Here is a 21282-nt window from a genome sequence, read left to right on the forward strand (position 1 = left end):
GGACTACTGCAATTGTGTCTTCACAGGTCTCACTAAAAAATCTATTAGAAAGCTTCAGCTGATTCAGAACGCCGCTGCTCGAGTCCTCACTAACACTAAGAAAGTGGATCACATCACTCCTGTTCTGAAGTCTTTACACTGGCTTCCTGTGTGTCAAAGAATAGATTTCAAAATACTGCTGCTGGTTTATAAAGCACTGAATGGTTTAGGCCCAAAATACATTTCTGACCTCCTGCTAAATTATGAACCATCCAAATCTCTCAGGTCTTCAGGGACTGGTCAGCTTTCTGTCCCCAGAGTCAGAACTAAACATGGAGGAGCAGCGTTCAGTTATTATGCTCCAAATATCTGGAACAAACTCCCAGAAACCTGCAGGTCCGCTGCAACTCTTACTACTTTTAAATCCAGGCTGAAGACTTTTCTTTTTGTCGCTGCTTTTAATTGAACTATTCATATCTTAGACTGCACTGTAACTTTTATCCATGTATTTTTTCTTTTAATGTTTCTTTTATTAGCTTTTCTTTTTAATGACTGATTTTAAATGCCATTTTCTTAATGTCTTTCATTTTTTGTAAAGCACTTTGAATTGCCTTGTGTTGAAAAGTGCTATATAAATAAACTTGCCTTGCCTAATAAAGATTTCATGTGACACATAAAATGGATTTGTTGATGGGAATTAATGTGAATAAATTAACTCTAGGTTAACGGTACTCTTGCTATCACTACTCACCGACACTATAAACCTTGTCCCTCATGCTCGCCCTGACAACACCGGTAAGCACACCTTCATCTAGGCTGCACTGTTTTACGTGTCCTGACTTGTAGTGGTTCTCTCCTCTATCTACACTCTTCTTGTCATCTTTGTAAAACGATATCAGACTGGTAATTGACACAGCCATGACTTCTAGTTAAATTCAGTGTGGCTAAAATGAAAAGCTTTGTTAAAATATGCAAGCGCGCGAAAGTCAAAGTCAGCTTTATTGTCAAAAATTCTACATGTGTTATACATCCAGAAATATCGAAATATCGTTTCCCACAGTGTGACATGTATACATAAAACAAAAAGGGCCTAGATAAACGTGGTATACATTAAACAAAACGGGCCTAGATAACCGGGGTATACAGTTTAAAATGTTAATATATTTAAAGTTTTCAAAGTGCAGTTTCAGTGCAAGTCAGTTGAAACGATCTTAAGTTGGCGTGACGTTGAAGTCGTGCGACCCTGCTGCTGTACTGGCTTGTAGTTCGTTTATAGCATAACGTTAGCATTTTGCTTCTGCCGACTAGATTTATTATTCAAAAATTATAAAAGTAGGGTTGACATGTGGATATTATCCGGCTGAACAAAACGTGATCCATCTCTTAAATATGTGTCAACCACAGACCTTATTTCGAGCTATTTTCCAAAATCCTATGGAGAAATTGCATTGCGTTTTAGACGAAGGAACCGGAAGAAGTTTACTTCCGGGTTTAAGGACGCGTCACTGCGGCTCTCGCGGACTTTATGACAAGTTCAGCCCGCTGTGAAACTTTTCTTGTTTCAATAGCAACAACAACTTCCTGTCAACAGCATTAACTCGCCTTCAAAATAAAAGCATGCCAAATTACACTTAAGACATACAACTGCAACGAAAGTAACAAACACAATGCAATATCCTTTTCAATTTCAAAGAACACAAATAGGGTTATTTATAGGTGTTGTTTTGTGTGGTAGAGGGTCGCTTTCCTTGATGCGTTTTGCACCCTGGGCCGTTGTTTTGATATTCTGCTGAAGTATACGCTGTGACGTAATAACTCGAGGGAAGGGGTGGGGGTCAGAGAGCCTAGGTATAAAAGTCACGACTCGCCACTGGTTTACTCATGTTTGTTGTTTACGGTTATTTAGATTTGGTTTATTTTAGTTGTTTTCTTTTTGTTTATTTTTCTCCAACCGAGTTTTATAATCTTGCTGATTTTTAACTGTTTCTCTTGTGCCGGACAGGTGCTGTGGGCTCGAGGTGGCAAACCCAATCCCTGGTGGTGGTGTTCTTCACGTGTCCGTTTTGTTTGGTGTGCAGTGTCACGGGTGATTTTGATTTGACGACTTCCTCCCCGTTTTTGCCGCCTTAGTAAGCCCCAGCACTGTCCTTCTCCCTCCTCCCTGGAGAACTTTTAGAACGTTATGTTGTTTATTATTAGAAATGTAATGATGTATAAATAAAATAACTATTGTTGTAATATCCTTTACACTGTCTCTGCCTGTGGTGTTCAAACGAACCTGATTGCCTTTTATTAAATTGGATAACTTTAGTTTTTAGTAATTTCCTGGGGGCGAAACTCTCCCAGGTGGCGTTGTCAGCAAACCAAGCTTTTACACGAGCACCACACCGCCACACATACACCAAAACTACAATAAAAGAAAAGGTAATCTTACCTTTTTTTATTGAACACAATATAGTACTTGTGCTTAGCCCGGTAAATAAACCAAAACATTAATAAATAATAATAATTATAATACAAAAATGCACATTTAGATTCAGTTCAAATACATTCAAACAAATCTAAAAACCATACAATCTTTAGACAGCAGGTTTCAGATAGTCCTCTTCTTAAAGCTGCCTCAGCCCCACAGATAGGTCCCTCAGTCTGTGAGGCTGTCAGCAAGACACTGTGTCCCCTCCTTGCTCTGAGCCCGGATCACTTTCTCCCTCTCCAGCGCCTTCTCCATCTCTGTGTAGTAATCCAGAGCCTTCCGTACCGGGTGGATTATGTGTTGCTGCAGAATGAATTAACAAGTCATATATTCGAACCCCAAAACATTACCTCAAACTTGACGAATTCTACTTTATTGAATAACATTTCCCAGAGTAACTTCTTGATTTCTAGGAATCTTTCAAGAATAAATTACCTCCAAGCAGGGGAAGAGGTTGGCCAGCTCGATGAAGAGAGGCAGAAGGACAAATCTGATGAAGCCTGTTTGAGACGACGGCTTGGTGATTTTGTCCCGATCCATGAAGGGGGTGACTGGAAGCCCCTCTAACTTCTCCACATCACTCTGAAGGTGGAAAGAACACACAGCTGGAGCGAATGTCTCTACAGGTTGAGGGACTGTCTTAAGTAAAGATCATTGCTCTCATCCAATCAGCATCATATTTTTAGATTTATGACTATGCTCAAGGACGTTGTGGTGATTCAACATTTTTGAAAAACCTATTTATTGACTAACTGGCCAATAGGAGCCAAATGTGTTTAACATTTTCTTCAGTAGCGAAAGGCTCAAAATAAGCCGTACCTATGTTGTTGCTGGCCAGATTTTGTTGTGGTTCAAACACTGAAATCTATTGAAAAGTGTGCTTTTTTTTTAACCAGACCATCTGCTAAATAATTTATTTTTAAATGTTATGGTCAACTAAGATAGTCGCAATAAGCTGGATAAATTCCGGTTTTGTCATCTTTACTGGAAAGGAGTCAAAGGAACAACTGAGTGGGATGCAACTCTTCTTTGTTAGCTAGGGAGAGAGAAACAGACCTGGAGAACGACATGAACTCTACTCCCTAACCTTTGATATTTCTAATCATCTAATCTTTCAATACAATGTGTTGCTGCTGAATCAGGTTGTAATCTTCAAGGTATTGAATAGGATCATCCCACACATTGAATCGAAGGTTGAAGGAGGATAACATGTTCAGAACAAAGTTTAAATAAAATGTCCATAGTTGAAACACATATCCAGTGGTGAAGGTACCTGGTTGTAGAATTCCTGCAGCAGACAATCCAACCAGGGCTCAGCCACCTCCATGGGCCGCGCCTCGTTGGAGATATCGCTCACTTTGATCAGGATCATCATGAGCTGCAAACACAACAGGACACAATTAGAAGCTATACATTCAATTGTAAAAGAAGCAGAATTTTTATATTGAGACTTCAGCCACTGTTGAATACTGAACATATGACACAGGCTTAAAAGTCCTCTCACCACTTCTCTGTGCTCCTTGTTGGTGAAGTCAAAAGCTGTCAGGATGGACTTAAACTTGTTGAGAATCTCATTGTGCCTCGTCATGTCAGTGGCCAGGATGCATCTGAAATTAGAAGATTAATACTGTTGCTATCCTGAGGGAGCAAAATGTGGATTACTTAGAGAATCAGAGAGATGGACTCACTTGATGATCCCTTCCCTGATCCGCTTGTACTGATTCATGGACAGATTTCTGAAGATGTTGCTCTCTGTCTGAAAAATATGAGGTTCAGTTGATTGTCGCTGATAGTGGACAGACTCATCTGAGGGTGTCAGTTCCAATCACTAACCCTAAATGCACGATTCCATGCAGCTTGGACAGAGAGGTGTCATCCTTACCTTCTCCAGGATCTCAAAAGCTATGGCACAGTGGTGGTTCTCCAGTGGAGAGATGTCGTTGTACCGGAGAGCGAGTTCGGTCCGAGCATTTATCTGAAACAAGGCCATTACTTTAGACTTTAGGATTAACATTTAAAAGACTTCTGTATGCATTGGTGCTGTAATGGACAACACCATAACACATTTTAATGTTTTCTTTACACAACGTGAGAACTCAGTGTTCTTAAACTAAAAGAAGATTAGTGAAAATATGATTTGACAGCAAAAATGTCAAATACAACAGAAACTGTGTATGTGATGTCAACAGGTATAACTGTCCAACTTCAGCTATTAAAAGATACATTAAAAGATAAAAACAAGAATTTGTTAATGACATTTAAAACTCACAAATATACAAAGTAAGTTATTGGGCACTGTTTTTTCCCCCCCATTACAGCTGTTAAAATACGCCTTGTATAAGTCATCAAAAGTAGAAGACAGTACAAAATCCAAGGTCTAGGTTCTGAGTTAAAAAAGGTCTAAAGTTTAGCTGAACCTACAATGAGGCTTCAGTAGTCTGAATATCAAGTAGCAATCTCACTGTGTGTCAGGGAACATGCCTGCAGAAGCACAAAGAGTTAATGGAGGTACCTGATAGGCGTTGTTGTACCCGGCGTGGTCGAGGTCGTGGCACACCGCAGAGGTCAGCATGATGAGCAGGTCCTCGCTGTCCATCTTACTCTTCAGGTCCGTCAGCCAGATCAGACCGTACATCTGCTCAAAGGGCAAGAGATGTTGTCATGTACTGCGGGGGAAAGGCTGTCATTTGCCCTCATGAAAAGCTGAATTACTAATAGTTTGGATTACTTGGGAGCAGTGAAATAAACACATTAGCCTCTTTCGCTTTTCAACCTGAAGAACTAGAAACCTTTTAAGGATACTTTTGTGTTTCTATTTCAGGGACAAGGGTCTTAACTAAAGTCTCTGGTCTATTCTTTCTAAAAGTTCAGGAACAGTTCTGACATTTCTGATTGAGGACGCCACCAACAGCCATGTAGAAACCTGCATCTCAGAGTGTCTATCAAGGTATTTGTGATGCCTTGACACCAGCACTGCTGTCAGTCATGTGAAAGTAAGAGCCTGGCAGAATGCTGCCCATATGTCAATTCATTTAGTTTAAGATGCTCCGTATAGCTTATGGACAAGTGACCCCTTTTTACATACAGTCGAAGAACAGAAGCAAACAATTATGGTGTCATTTCCAATCTTCTTTTTGCCACTGCTTTGGGCTTCTCAAACTCCTGAGAAAAGTATCTGGTGCTCGTCAAAGCTATTTTTTGATGAAGACGCTATCAAACCATCAGGGTGAAATAGCTGTCCTCTGATATGAGTCCCTTCTCCACCCTGAACATGTCCTTTACCAAGTCAAAGGGATGATGGCATCATTTCACAATTTCATGATTACACACACAATCGGGCTCTCCCTAGTCTGTCCTTATGAAGTATCACTGCAACAGACACACACACTCACCATCTGGGTGACACAGAAGCAGTGCTTGAAGTTGTGGAAGGGGATGTTGTTGTATCTCCGGTACACCTCGAACAGGAAGTGCTGCAGGACCGCCGGCTCGATGTTGAAGGCTGCGATGAAATCTAAATCCGTGTACATGACCTGAAGGAGCACCATGATCTCTGCATCCTCCCACTGCCTGCACACACACACACACACACACACACACACACACACACACACACACACACACACACACACACACACACACACACACACACACACACACACACACACACACACACACACACACACACACACACACACACACACACACACACACACACACACACAGCTTGAGATGACTTGGACTGAATTAATTTAGATATTATCCTCATTGCAAGTTATATTGGCCACAATAATCGTGTATAATATATTCTATGTTATTATACGAACAGGTATTCTGATCTATCAAGCCTAATTACCTACATACACTGTTTCACTGCAGGAAATATTCTAAATGTGTATAGCTGTAAACAGTCCCTAAAATGTGCACTGTTAACTTCTGTTTGAGTCACATTGTCTGAAAACAACAGTGCCGAGCTGGTGAGGGTATTGCTGACCCTTTAAAAGACACCTCTTGGCTACAGTCAGAGTAGGGAAGGCATGAAGTGTTAAAAAAGACAATAATGTAATACGATCAGCATTATTCTTCATAACACATCTTTGTCCACACAGCAGGAAGCAAAGAGAAGCATACTGTATTTGATTAGGGTATCAAAGGATTTATGATGATTATCTGTCACCATGGTTTCTGTGCATAGCCTCAAAACCTCCACTGCCACCATTGTGGGTTTGGGTTAAAAGCTTTTGGAAAAATGGAACGATGTGCAGGCCTCAGTGAATGCAACAGGCACTTCCTCCCCATGAAGCAACTTAAAACCCGGTTTGTTGATGAAGCCTTTTAAGACCTTTTGATTTGTATGGCGCTGCGGGCCTATTCATATTGAGATGAGTGTGATGATCAGAAGAAAGGCTGACGTCTCGTGTCCTCTTCAGTTCACAGCGGAGGTGCTTGAAGGGCACGACTGTCATTAGGCAAGTGTGTGTGTGTGTGTGTGTGTGTGTGTGTGTGTGTGTGTGTGTGTGTGTGTGTGTATGTGTGTGTGTGTGTGTGTGTGTGTGTGTGTGTGTGTGTGTGTGTGTGTGTGTGTGTGTGTGTGTGTGTGTGTGTGTGTGTGTGTGTGTGTGTGTGTGCGCACTGAGGGAACAGGTGCACTGTTTGTTGGTGATCACACAGCCTGCACATCATGTTGATGAAGACTGTATGTGACATTAAAACCTCTCCACACCTATCTGGCCAATCGCCAGCAGGCTTAAGGGAGTAATGGATTACATCATCAGGATACAACACATATAACTGTATTACAGTTACATACAAAAAACCGTAGTCAGATTGCTGTTGCATTAGAAAAAAATGGGGATTACAAGCAGGATTACAATTTTACAATACATTTTGAAATAAAAATGTATATATATATAAATGATATTATAGGTAGACGTATGCTTGATTATTCATTTTGGTTTTCATTGAGGATACTTCCTTATTTTAAATATATTTTTTCAAATGCAGTTGGTGAACACCTGATATATAAAAAAGAAAATGCTGTGTTTAATGAAGGTATTAAACTAAATCAGCTATATGTATGCTATTCTGTAGGTCACATTGTGTTGTTGTGTCTTCAATACAGTACACACCTCTTACTGATGTTTAATTTCTCCTGCACTTATTTGCATTGCATTTGATATTGAGGTAATCCAAAAGCAACTCTAAATAATCAGATTACATTACTTTTACATTTTGATACTTAGATTAGGTTACTGATTACATTTTTTTACAGGTAACTAGTAATTGTAACAGATTACATTTGTAAGTAACCCTCCCAACCCTGCTCACCAGTTATCAAAGGTGGGGGTCTTTAGGTACTGCCTCACTTCCTCTGATACCTCCAGGGAGCTGCAAAGGGGACAACATATTGATTAGTAGATCATAAAACATTATATATATGTCTGCAATATGTGAGCTTTGCATGTGTAAAAACGTGCCTCATTTGGAGGAACTTCTCCCGTACATGCTCACACTCCTTCCTGGTCTTATGCAGGGTTCTCTTGTGGTAGAAGGGGGAGGGCTTGTGTGTTCCCTCGGACAGATCTTTAAACAAGCCCAGCCAGCTCAGGTGCTCCACACTCTGAAGAGATCAGATGAAATCAGGTTCAATATGGAGGTTAGAGCAGCACATCACATCAAATCAAATCCCAAGAGTGGCCCTTCAACAAATAGACCCTTCATCACTAAAATCATTATCATTACTGACTTCTAATTGCTCTGTTGCCCTGGTTTATATTTCTGAGGAAAATGTTCCTACAGAAAAATATGTTGTGATTCTGCGAGGCTGTTACGCAATTTCTTGGTAATCCATAAAGACCTTTATCTTAAAATAGTGATTCAGCTAGTGGACGTAATATTGGAATGGACATTGGAGAAAAGCGTGTCATCCGTTAAGATCTAAACTGTAACTGTCTAAACTGCAGTAATTACTTTCAACTTTTGTACACATTTTTGTTGGTCAGAGGTGGAAGAAGGTTCCTCAAGTAAAAGTACAAAAGTAATAGCATCTACATATAGTTAAAGTAGCGACAGTAAAAGTAGTCATTGTGCAGATTGGTCCATTTCAGAATAATATATATGATATGTTTTATAATGATTGATCATTAAAGTGTTGTCAAAGCTGGTAAAGGTGCAGCTAGTTTGAATGACTTTGTATACTGCAGGGTAGATTGTGAATTTACTCCAGGTGGAACTAAAGTCTGATTTAACACTTGATTATATTTCACATTATTCATCCACATCTGTGAAGTAACTAAAGGTATTAAATACATGTAGTGGAGTACAAGTACAAAATGTACCTCTGAATTGTAGTGGATTAGAAGTACAAAGTAGCATCAAATGGAAATACTCAAGTAAAGTATACGTACTTCAAAATTATATTTCTTGTTTTGTCTTTCTTCAGTTTGAGCATAACATATTTTTTATGTTGGTAGGTTAAGCAATTGCAACCATAACGTAATGCAAATCTATTAATAATAGCTTCACTTGTTTAAAAAAGGGTGAAACATTGAATCGGTAGGCAATCAAGGTTTGACATCAAGTAGCCATCCCTGCTAGATATATCAACCCCAGGATGGAACGAGGGGAGATGTCAGGGGATCACAAAGTCAACGAGGAACACTAGCAACATCAGTTATGGGAATGACTGAAGGCTAAATAAGGTTGAGTAACAGAGTGTGTGGCCAAGAAAACCCCAACAATAAAGTCAAAAGGGTAAGAAGCTGAGGGAACTGATGAGTCAGCGTTTGTGTTGTTTGCAGAGCACCACGGGTATGGAATGAGTTTGATCATTCTATACAAATGTCTTTATCTGTGTTTAAAAGAGCTGAAGTAGGCAGTTGTTGTCAAAGCATACACTAACACTAAATTGCTTTTTTCCAGTTGTTTGTGCCTTTATTTTCCTTTTATCTCAGTTTCTTATATCTATTTAAATCAATGTTTGGACGTCATTTATGGCTTGAACCCATTTAATAGTTAGAGTTGTATTAGTTTAGTTGTTTTGTCATATGTTATGTCCTGATGTGACGGCCCCAGAGCCTGGGGCCTGTTAGTGTGTGAATGTTGCAGGTCCTGCGATGGGGTGGAGCTGAAGAGGCCAATCAGTGTGATCGGGGACACCTGGCCGGAGATGCTATTTAAGCCCATCTGCCTGGAGTCACAGGGCCGTCATGACTCTCTCCAAGCCTGCTGCGGAGGGACTCCCACCGTGATCCTTTCACCTCGTCCATCCTCTCCTGTTTTTGGTGTTGCCAAATAAAGTGCCGTGATTGTTGGAAACTTTGAGTGTCTCTCCTGGTTTTTCTGTTGTGGCCAACGGGCCGGTCATAACACTGACAACCAATAATGTTATAGCCTACCTTTTAGGTGGCTAATTTCTTAAAAAAACGGTTGATGTCATAAGTTTGACAGATATGTGTTTGTACGGCGAACTTGAGAGCCTTGAAAGGCGGCTATATAAAATAAATATAAATAAGTTTAGTTGTTTTGTTATTTGGTTAGTTTGATCTGTTTCTGTATAATATATAAACTGTTTCCAACTGCACATTTGCTGGTAATATATATTGTTAATACTTTCTGTGAAGTGTCTGGGCCTCTATTCTCAAGTGTCAGATAGTTTAGCGACATTGTCCCATTTCAAATATCTTCATTGACTCATTCATATCAAAAACACTGATAAGAGCAGCTCGAAAATACTAAGCTGAAGAAACTATTTGCCTTCTTTTGGTGTCATTCCATCCCACTTATTTCTTCTTCTGACTGTTTGCCTCGGTTGCTAATGTTTCTTTTTCTGATGGCCCAAAGATCTCTCTATGAAAACGAAGAATGTATAACCCATACGTATAACCATATGAATAAGTTCCATGTTTCCTTATTTTTTAGTAACTCTAAAGTAACAGAGTAGGTACTTTGTCCGTACCTCCAGTTTCTCCCGGAATGAATCCACCTGTTTCTTCATCTCATACACCACTGCAGGAGCGTCACCGGCCTCCGTCAGGATTCTCTTCTCCAGGCCCTGCAGTCTGAGATCACACACCATCAGAGAAGGGTTTGATCATAGGCGTCCTTTATACTGGGGAAATGGCCCATTTTGTCCACAATTTTGCATTAGGATCATTTTCTTTTTTAAATGTTCTGAAAATAGCGTGCAGAAAGAATTATACACTTTCAGGTTTATTTGCACAAGAGACCAATCTCAAGGACTGTTTTCTGGTGACCGAAGTGATGCCATTTGTAACAGCTTCGCAGCAGCCTAGCATAGTTACTGCACCAGTTGTATTTTGCGGGGGGGCGCTTAATGCAGTACTGGTTTTCGAAATCTGTGACGCCAATGGTTAACACATTATAGTATGTACATTTTCAGAGTTGATATACATTCAACCTTCAAAGGATATAACCAGATATCTGATGCTTCACAAGAACTGACCTTTTGACCTTTCACAGTAAATATGAATGAAATGTCTTTAATGTTGATCTTAGTCCCCTGGCCTACCTTTTCTCCATGGAGGAGAGGTCAAATCCCAATGCACCTGCAAGCTCCGCACCTGAAATGACAAGACAAGAGGGAGACGTGTCGAACTTTTTGAAATGAACCCGAGCACTGCATTTCCCATGGTGCAAAGGGAAAGATACCTAACGGCTCACTGTTGCAGTCGGCAGCCACCACCTCCAGTTTGTAGCAGCAGCTGGAGGAGTTGGGCTCCAGCCCCGGGGAGATGTTGGTGATGTTTCCTTTGGGGTTGTACAGCTTCAGGATGTCATGGGGTCCGGCCTCGGCTGCAGAGCGGAACAGATCTGAAAGAGAGGTTCAACACTGATTTATCAATAAGTCCTCAGGAGATATGCTTCCCCAAACGCTGAGGAAGGCCATCTGAAACCCTGGAGAATGCTGCTGAGGAATCCTGGAGTTGTTTCTCTTTTGAAAAAGCTTTGAGGTTACTCTGTTCAATATGGAAGCCATCATCAATGGGTTATAGGTTGTAACTTAGTGCTTTACAAATTGTTAACAAATGATTTACAAAACAGTAAGGAAATACAAAGTAAATAACGGGATACAACTTGCATTCATCCCTCCTGTTGTCTTCGGGTCAAATCTGACCGATTTACTACTTTCATCAATCATAACTTTTTTGTTTTACATTCGATTGCATTAAGGCTTTTATGATATCCTTCACAGTAGACATTGGAACATATACAATTGCTGATCACCACTTTCATTGAATTTTCGATGATTTAGTCAACTTTGTAACACCCATGGTTTGTTACAATATGTACAATTTGAAAGGGTGTTAAATTAAATTTGGTGATGATTAATGGTTTTTGTGTTAATGTAATAGCAGTTAAAACAGGACCGGTGAAATCTGACCGCGAACACCAAAGTAAGGGGGGGAAAGGAAGGCAATAGGAGGGTTAATCTCATCACAATTGTAATAAAATGCAGTAATGTGAGTATGTTATGTCCTGATGTGACGGCCCCAGAGCCTGGGGCCTGTGAGTGTGTGAATGTTGCAGGTCCTGCGATGGGGTGGAGCTGAAGAGGCCAATCAGTGTGATCGCGGACATCTGGCCGGAGGTGCTATTTACGCCCATCTGCCTGGAGTCACAGGGCCGTCATGACTCTCTCCAAGCCTGCTGCGGAGGGACTCCCACCTTGATCCTTTCACCCCGTCCATCCTCTCCTGTTTTTGGTGTTGCCAAATAAAGTGCCGTGATTGTTGGAAACTTTGAGCGTCTCTCCTGGTTTTTCTGTTGTGGCCAAGGGGCCGGTCATGATGTCATAAGTTTGACAGATATGTGTTTGTACGGCGACCTCGAGAGCCTTGAAAGGCGCCTATATAAAATAAATGAATTATTATTATTATTATTATTATTAGATATGTAACACTGAAATCATATTTGAGTCTAAAAAGGGTTCCATAATTACATCATTAGGATTTAGTACATTTCTGATCAGTTTAAGACCAGATGTTATGACATTTTCATGAAATGGTTGTGTTACAGGGAAACCCAAAAGGTGTTCTTAAATAACGTTTATAACACATCTATAAGAATGGACAATTATCATATATTAAAAAAGGTAAACAAAAGGTAAACATTTAAAGGTGTGTTGACTTAGAAAATGCACCACTTTAATAGAAGACTGTTTGCCAGAGAGGCATGCACACTTTACAGTTATATCCAGGGGGGCACATACTGTAACTGGTACGCAGGTACGTATGCGCGGTAAAAATCTGAATTGCGTAACGTCACTTGTGTCACTACGCGCCTTTGCGTACCTCAAAACATCAAAACAAAACACATATTTCGTCTACACGTGTTTCTTGTCAACACTCAATGGAGTAAACTACGAGACATGTCAAAAAACCCAAAGACATTAAGCAGCTACGTTGCCGTTTAGCTCCCTGCAAAAACTCTTCGGACTTTCTATGACTGATTGAACTGGGTGCTGGCCGTGCTGGCCGAGCCGCGCAGGACATAACCGACGGACCTGTGAAGCTTTACAGGAGGCAGAGGCCTAGATCACCGGACAACAGAGTTGGTAGCCGTGTGCACAGACAGGGTTAACGTCGGTATGAATAACAGAATTGTGCCAAAACTCCGCCAACTGGCTTCAGTGGGAGACACCAAAGTAAGGGGGGGGACGACGACGACGACGACGACGACGAAGACAATAGGAGGGTTAAACAAAGCACATTAAGACCACATTAAGCCAGTGCTACACACTGCCTCCACCCAAGGTGATGAGAGAGGAGCTGTCAGTGGCAGCTGATCCTCCATCACACACACACACTTCTCTATCTGTTAGGGAACTGACTTTTATCAACGTTGTTTTCTTCTCTAGTTTTTCTGGATCACTTTTCTGCCATTGAATGAATGAATTCAACTCATGTGCAATAGATAATAACATACATCACATGATATTTACCTTCTCATATAAGGAAGAATCGTGGTAAACATGTGACACATTTGGAAAATGTTTTTAATCATTATAAAAATGATGTTATGGATGCAGATATCATTTGATTCACTAAGATTGCACCTGAGGATGTGTGTATGCACTCTGACATACCTCACAATGTCTTCAACATCAGAAACTGAACTTTGAAATCCTTCTGTGCTCCTACCTTTGACATCCTGCGTAGGGCAGTCCCCGGGGAACTCCGCCTTCTCCGGTCTCCCGTTCACTGTGAAGAAGATGATTTTTGTTGCCATGTCATGAGTTCAGAGTTACTGACGAGTGCACTGCTGATCAGTCCTACCTCCTTATTTCAGTGTGATGAAGACCCAACCCCCTTGCTTTTATTCTCTCCACCTCCTCTTCTGCTCCTCCTTCATTTCCCTTCATTTCCACTGTTACATTATTAGAAGTAGAAGTCATTCACTAGATGTATCCTCAGGTTCTGTTCCCGTGTACTTGCTTTTCTTGAATTAGTTTTTTGTCTCAATTGTTTATCCTTTTATACAAACACATTTCCTCTCAATTGACAGAAATAAAACACCACCAATTTGATCAGTACAAATAATCACAATAATAAATAAATAATTTTATTTTATAGTTGTTTGTTGTTAAATATTATTATTATTTTATTATTATTATTATTATTATTATTATTATCATTAGCAGTAGTAGTAGCCTATAAGTATAACACAATATATTCAATGCAAACATGTAAGCTACAGTTTGTCTATACATGCAGCAAGTAAAACAGCATAATTAAGACATACCATTTTCTAACTAGAGAATGCAATTCCTGAAGAAATTGCTAGTGGGAATGCTTTATGCTGAAAAGCTGTCGCTAAAACTGCTATGCTGATATGTAATGTGTAAGAAGAAAGTGAAGAATTTAGATTGAAATGATACATGAACACTGGGGGCTTGAATGTGTGATGAGAGAAGAAAATAAAATAAAAAGGCTTGGAAAAGCAGCAGAATATTTGAACTGCAAACTTCTGAACTAACTTCATGGTGAATGATCTGTCGCCATGCCAACGGCATTTGATGACACCCCATACGCTATGCATTGATGGCTGCATCGTTACCAAACCTGTGAAGTATTGGGCAGGGGCGGACTCGGACTAAAATTCAGCCCTGGAATCTGACCCAGACCGGCCACATCCGGGGGGGGGGGGGGGGGGGGGGGGGAATACGGCAGTCTACTATTAGTTATTAGAAATCAGCTGTTTTTTAGGCTGCATTTATGCAGTTCAAGTGATCATTTTCAGCCACCTCTTGCTCTTGCCCTGCACTTGTATGTGCCAGTTGAGATGGTTCTTCCACCTGCTCAACTCTGTCCCTCATCATGAACGCAGGAGGCTGGCTGTATATCTGAACTCGCGCACTCGTCATTCTCTTCATCATCTTGCACTTGTTCTAAGCTGCGGCTGATAGTGCTTGTAGCAGCGCTGCTGCCAAAAAGGTCTTTCAATCTGCGACATTTATATGCTTCACCTGCGAGTGACTTCACATTTTTTTCTCTTGCCTTCTCGGCCCCACCTTTTTCTTTTCGTTTTCTTTGATTTGTATCAGATTTGTATCCATGTTTTTTCATTCTCCCTGGCCGTTTCTCAATAGCGAGTAAAACTGCTGCAGAGCAACTATTTCAAGTATACTACGTCATCGAGTGGCGCCGAAGGACTGTTTAAATGCATGTTAAATCATATATATATATATATATCTACACTCTAAACCCGGATTTTATTGAAATTAAACTTTTAAGCTCTCATTAATAATGCTGTTCCTGTTTTGTAAAAAGACTGTGTCATTACTAAAGCAAATGAGTTGTTTGCACTATTTAGCTTAAATGTGCATTGCAATAATCCTATTAAGCAGAGATAACTCAACCACCACATAAATCACATCACGCAGGACCGCCTTTTTCCACCTCAAAAACATTGCCCGTCTCCGCCCATCACTCTCCTCCTCTGCTGCTGAAACCCTGATTCATGCATTCATCACTTCACGACTCGACTACTGCAATAGCATCCTCTATGGCAGGGGTTTTCAAAGTGTGGGTAGGTGAGCCTCCCCTCAGAGAACATAAGAACAGCCGCGCCCCCCTCCCAATTATTATTGCTGTTATTATTATTATTATTATTATTATTATTATTATTATTATTGTTGTTGTTGCTATAATGCAAGGGTATTCAATTGCATTTCAAAGAGGTCCAGTAAGAGAAAATGTAATTAAATGCTCTGTTTTCGCTGTCTACCTTCCGCCATTTGAAATTACTCCGACTGTTTCTCTCCTCTTCGTCTCTGTGTGTGTGTTTGAATCTATCGTGCTGACTGCACCGATTTGATTGGCTGAGTAGCGTCACCTCCTTAAAACATTAAACAATAACTTTTTTAAACCTTTTTATTTTTATGTTTTAAACATATTGTATAAAACTCCCCCACTACTTGGACTATTCCTTGCACCCCTCTAGAATAAGCCCGAATGGTCTCAACCATATTGCATCAGTAACGTGCACTTGTTATTATAACAAGATTGCAAGGACGCTGGTAGCGATCGGAAAATTGAGTGTTGTTCAGTTTGTGTGTTGTGGAACATGCGTGTCCGTGCATGAAAATATACCACACACCCAATTACAATTGCATGTTCAATTCACTACAATGGAAGTTAATACAGTTGTTAAAGTTGGAACAGCCTGTGGACAGCCGTTCTTCCTTGCATGTCAGTCGCCTACACCTTTTTACAGAGGACAGGCACATCTAGCTGCAGCACGACCCGTATATTTCCGCACGCCGTGTTCTCAAGACATATTTTTAAAAACATTTTCAACATGGTGGATAAATCCTTATATGCTCCCGGCAACACACTGAGCGTCAACTTTGCCTCCTTATTAAACTCAACCCTACTTTAGTGGGAACAATGAGTCTGCGTCTTTGACAGTGGCGTTTTCTCCTGGAAGCCAAGGGAAGCCAGGCTTCCCCTGTTTTTTCGGATTGTAGTTATAATTTTAATAAATAAATAAAAACACTTCGTTTAGTTTCGGAAATTCTTTGTTGTGTGTTTCTGCCGGCCCGGCAGTATTTTACAAAGAGTGAAACAGCGCCCCTCTAGATGTTATGGTGAAACAGTAGATTGCACTCTCTGTTGCGAGAGGAGGCCAGTCGAAATTTGCTAATCTTGGTGAAAAAAAATGGAGGGATTGACCAATCAGATGAGGCCCACGTCATGCCCCTGCCAACCTGTGATTGGTCAAGGCCATGCCAAGGGAAGCTAGAGGCGGCTGGCTAGTGATGGCAAAATGAAGCTTTGAATGAAGCGTCGAACCACTTGGACAATTGTGTCGGAAATACGTTCATTTCTCGAAGCTTCAGTTACAGCGACCTCTCCTGGCGAAGTGCAAGGCTGCAGTGGGTTTAACGCATCTTCGCCTTGAAAAATATTCGATACAAGACTACTAAGACTGAATATCATGTTCTATTTTCAATTAAAGATTGATAATAGTGTGTATTGGGTTATTGAGAAGAGACTAGAGAGTGCTTGACATTTTTTTGGGCGGAGAGGGCCTTTTATCAGTTATTAAAGTATTAAAGTTGAAAACCAATGATTAAAAGTTTAACTATTCCGATCTTAGAACCAGCTGCGCGGACGATATCGCCGCATCCTGGCCGCCGGCTCTATCCACAATAAAAAATTGAAATAGCCCTTGACACCAAAAAGGTTCCCCACCCCTGGTCTAAGGAATTGATAGCCTCCGAGGGCCGTACAAATTATTGACCTCTGCTTAAAAATACTAAAATCACAGCCCATTCATTTCGCCTTTCTTTCATGCTGTGCAAAGAAACAGCAACCTCTGAATCCAGATATCTCACCATGACTCGTGCATGCATGCACGTGCACGGATGTGGCATGACCACCAAAATAGAAAGATATGGACACAAGATGTGTGCAAATGTATTTAGTATCCTATCCATGTGAACATGATTTAAGGGGGGGGGGGGCGGGACCGAACCTCCTCTGGGGGGGGGGGTCTATCCTCCCCCGGGAAGATTTCTTTTTTTAAATGTTGAAGTTAAAGCATCAATCTGGTGCACTTTGAGAGCAACATGAAGAGATCTATGGATACATCTCTCAACACCCATATGAAACAGAACTGTAAGCAGATTTCTTTTTCTTTATGGATATTTTACAAATCACTCCCCTTTCAAACTGTATTCTTGTTTATTAATAACAACTTTTTTTACTGTCATATAGTATTTTATACCTGTTTACTTTATTCTCTTATTTTGTTATAACTATAATGACCATATAAAGATGGGCCTTTACCTCACTGGTTGGAGAAAACGCTTCTTATATTCGTTAGTATAACTAGCTAACCAGATGCTAATAACAAGAAAGTTATTGACTGTATGATCAGTATGACAGATGAACAGATCGCCTCTGGTCTTTCAACTAAAGACACAGCCGCCGAGCCACGCAAAAACTGCGGCATGTGTACGGCTCCTTATTGGTAGGCCTACTGCAATTTGTGAAGTGTTGGAGCCGTGTTCTGGTGCTCTCCGTCAGAACTGCACCGCTGTCAGACGAGACATATACCACGTGATGAAACGTTAGGCTCGTGTTGTGTTCAAGGACCCTGACCTTGGCCAGGAAAAACAGGCACTTGCTTGTTTTGTTTTTTTTGCGGTCTAGATTTATTTATTTTTATTCTTTTTGCGTGTGTTTATAAATTACCTCAAGGGCCGTACCAAATGGTCTCGCGGGCCGTACACGGCCCGGAGGCCGGAGGTTCCCCACCCCTGCCTTAGACCATCGAAGTGTTTTTATATTACTCATTGTCTTTTTGTTCACAACTTCTCCACATTTCGAAGTGTTTCACGAGCCAGAACGACCTATTTTTCTTCCTGGCTTGCTCTATAATGATCCAATTCAAATGCAATGCCAACAACAACTCAACAGCAACAATGCAAACTACGACAACAACCCACACATTGCGCATTGTTTAGAGCGGTTATAAAGTGTTGAAGCGCTCAAATTTGAAACTGATTCAAACTGTCACCTGTCAAAATCGAGACGAGGCAGTGCATTGAATCACCTGATTGGACGGCGAACCAGTGAGTTGATTCATTCAGGAAATGAAGCAGTTGCTGGTTCGGACGTCACATGTCACGTGATTTGAAGCAGTTGCTGCTTCGGACGTCACATGTCACGTGATTTGAAGCAAGCTTCGAAGCACTGCTTCTATAGAGAGGCGAAGTCCGTCCCCTTCCGGGAGCCTCCATGGGACCCCGGAAGCGGAAAATTATACATTGAATTCAATGGAGAGAGAAAACGTATCTTTTGATCCCGTTTGAATTGTGCCACGAATGACACATATGATGTTTGTCAATTTAAAAGAACATTTTGCAAGTCAAAAAAATTAAAATGTGTCGTAAAAATGTGAAGTAACACATTTTTTTGTGTTAAGCCGCTCAGTGAACTACATGTCTCTGGTCCCGCACAATACGCGTCACCAACACAAAGATGACCGTCACGTTGGCACATTTCACCTCATTCTTTCAGAATGAGAATAAAAGTATAAAACGATGTGAAAATCACTACAAGTCTGGGCACGTTGAGAGCTGTACATACACGAAAGGGGAGTTAGTCGGTTCTGTAAGAGCCAGCATGCGGGACCGGCTTTACAAGGTTTCGGTGAGTAATATGAGTGCAATGTTTAAGGTTAATGTCAGTCAATAAGGAGGAGAATGAAAAAGAAGATGATGAACCACAGACCCGGCATATAATGACTGCAGTGTGCAGGGCTGTGTTAATTTATGTTACTGTTATCAATAGCATTAGTTGACTGAGAAAACCGTCAAGAAAAAAAGTTTAGCGATGTTACGAGTCGACTAGCATAATATGAACCACGGCTGTGATTGACAACCTGGACAGCCAGTCAGAAGCTAGAATTCCAACCTAGAGAGCCAATCAGAACCTAGAACGGGTGTACTGTATACCGGTGTGTATGCTGTGGATAACATTAGTGTTCACAAGAACAAGGTACACTCCCGTGTTTTGTTTTAGTTGCTCTTCAGATTGAAGCGGCCAGTTTTATATCGACTATATGTGTGATCTCCTTTTTACATCTCATTGTGTCATTTGAGTTTATTTGCTGTGTGTAGATTCAAGGATTTTGGTTATCTTGTCAATTTGTTTGGTTATCTAGGCACAGCTGTGTGTGACTCCCTCTGGTACACTGGTATGTTTTCCTAATGTAGAGAGCATTGATTAATTCATAAACTACACACTGAGTCTAGATCCTGACCAAATCCTCTTTTGTTGATCAAATGTTTTTCAAAAATGTAATACACATTTAAAAAAATACAATGTACAATCACAACCAATACAACACAAATTACAAAAAATTCAGAAAAAAACAACAACAACAATCAGACAAGAGGACAAAACTATGGAAAAATAAACCCTCCCACCCCCAGATCTGGACCATCATTGTATTGCTCATTCAATCTATTATAGCATGTTAACAAACATGGTACTTACTTTATTTGTACAGATCTACATGGGAGAGGATGGCGTGATGCAGAGCGCTGTCTGTGGTTGTGCACGGGGGATGTACAAATGCAGCCACGCTGCAGCATTGGCAATATTTGCCATGTGGCAGATCAGCTCCACAGAAGTTGAGTGCCAGTGGAGGAAGCCTGGCACTTCAAAAGTAGTCCAGCCGGTGTCTCAACTCTACCAACAGCAAGAGGAAACATACAACCCACTGGCCAGAGACATCGCCACTGAGGAAGTAGACTTGTTCAGGTCTGCACTGAGGGGCGCAGCGTGGCATGGCATGGCTTTTGTCAACTGAGCCAGAGCTGCAGCCTCAACATCAGGCCATTTTCAACGTGCCGGAGCTGGTGAAGGAGCGTGGGGGTCGGGGGCTTGAGGCAATTCTTGCCTCAATGCGACTGAGCAGAGACCAGCAAGCTGCCATCCAGACAGCCACTGTAGGACAGCGGACAAATCCTCAGTGGCAGTTACACAGGCAGGGCAGGTTGACAGCCAGCAATTTTGGTGCTGTGCTGAGGTCGGGACTTTCATCCACTCCATGCGCGTCCCTCATGAAGAGGGTGCTTGGGGGGTACAATTTAGACGGAGTCATGGCTGTCAACTGGGGAGTTGTAAACGAGGTGTGTTTGGCCAGTGTGTTTGGCCTTTTAAGTGTGACACATATGTAGTGATAAATGCTTCACCTGACCACTGTTCCTAAAGAAAAAAAGTTTTCTGCATCGTCAGTCATTTTTTCCAAATAATTACCAATATTTCACAAATTCTTCTTGTCAACTTAAGAGCACAGCTGTATGTTGAGTGTCAGCTTTGCTTGGTTCATCTTACTGGGGGGCAGCTACATGGATGTCGGTGCAGTCCACAATCATTTTGCAGTTGAAGGCAGAATGAATTTATTATTGACTCAGAATGAAGCACAACTTCATGGCATACAATACATTGACTTTATTTGTAACTGTGTAAAAAAAATAAAGCATTTATTAGCAAGCAGGACCTGCAGGAACAGAGAATGGTGATGGATGGAGCTGGGAAGAGAGAAGAATAAAGAAAACAGATCAACTTTATTATCGGATATTAAAAATTCAATTTCAAAACAAGTTGCCGCTCCTACAGTTTTCTAGTATGTAAAGATTATTTCACATGACCTATGCAAAATATCACACTCAATACATGTGTCTCTCTGGGGGGTGCATTGTGCCTTTGATGTATATAAATAATATACCATAACCAAATACTATTACGTACAGTGGAAATCAGGTTGCCAGAGCAGGTCAGTCCAGTGTG

At 41.0% G+C, this 21282-nt stretch overlaps 1 protein-coding gene across 2 annotated transcripts; it reads right to left on the reverse strand.

The window, feature by feature from the left end:
• Positions 1-773: 773 nt before the first annotated feature.
• Positions 774-13750, reverse strand: LOC307029509 (high affinity cGMP-specific 3',5'-cyclic phosphodiesterase 9A). 2 transcript variants are annotated; one of them, XM_079665594.1, is made up of 14 exons: positions 13615-13750; positions 11135-11284; positions 10983-11034; positions 10410-10512; positions 7930-8072; positions 7781-7840; positions 5845-6022; positions 4965-5087; positions 4335-4427; positions 4141-4208; positions 3957-4059; positions 3726-3830; positions 2888-3034; positions 774-2755 (listed from the first exon to the last, which is right to left on the reverse strand). In XM_079665594.1, the coding sequence occupies exons 1-14, from the start codon at positions 13700-13702 to the stop codon at positions 2621-2623; spliced, it is 1548 nt and encodes a 515-aa protein (XP_079521720.1). In that variant the 5' UTR covers positions 13703-13750; the 3' UTR covers positions 774-2620. The 2 variants fall into 2 exon arrangements, with proteins under 2 accessions (XP_079521720.1, XP_079521719.1); XM_079665593.1 differs by having other exon boundaries at positions 11123-11284.
• Between the last annotated feature and the right edge of the window lie 7532 nt (positions 13751-21282).

Source organism: Notothenia rossii (genome assembly GCF_949606895.1).
Source record: "Notothenia rossii genome assembly, chromosome: 2".
Classification (NCBI taxonomy): domain Eukaryota; kingdom Metazoa; phylum Chordata; class Actinopteri; order Perciformes; family Nototheniidae; genus Notothenia; species Notothenia rossii.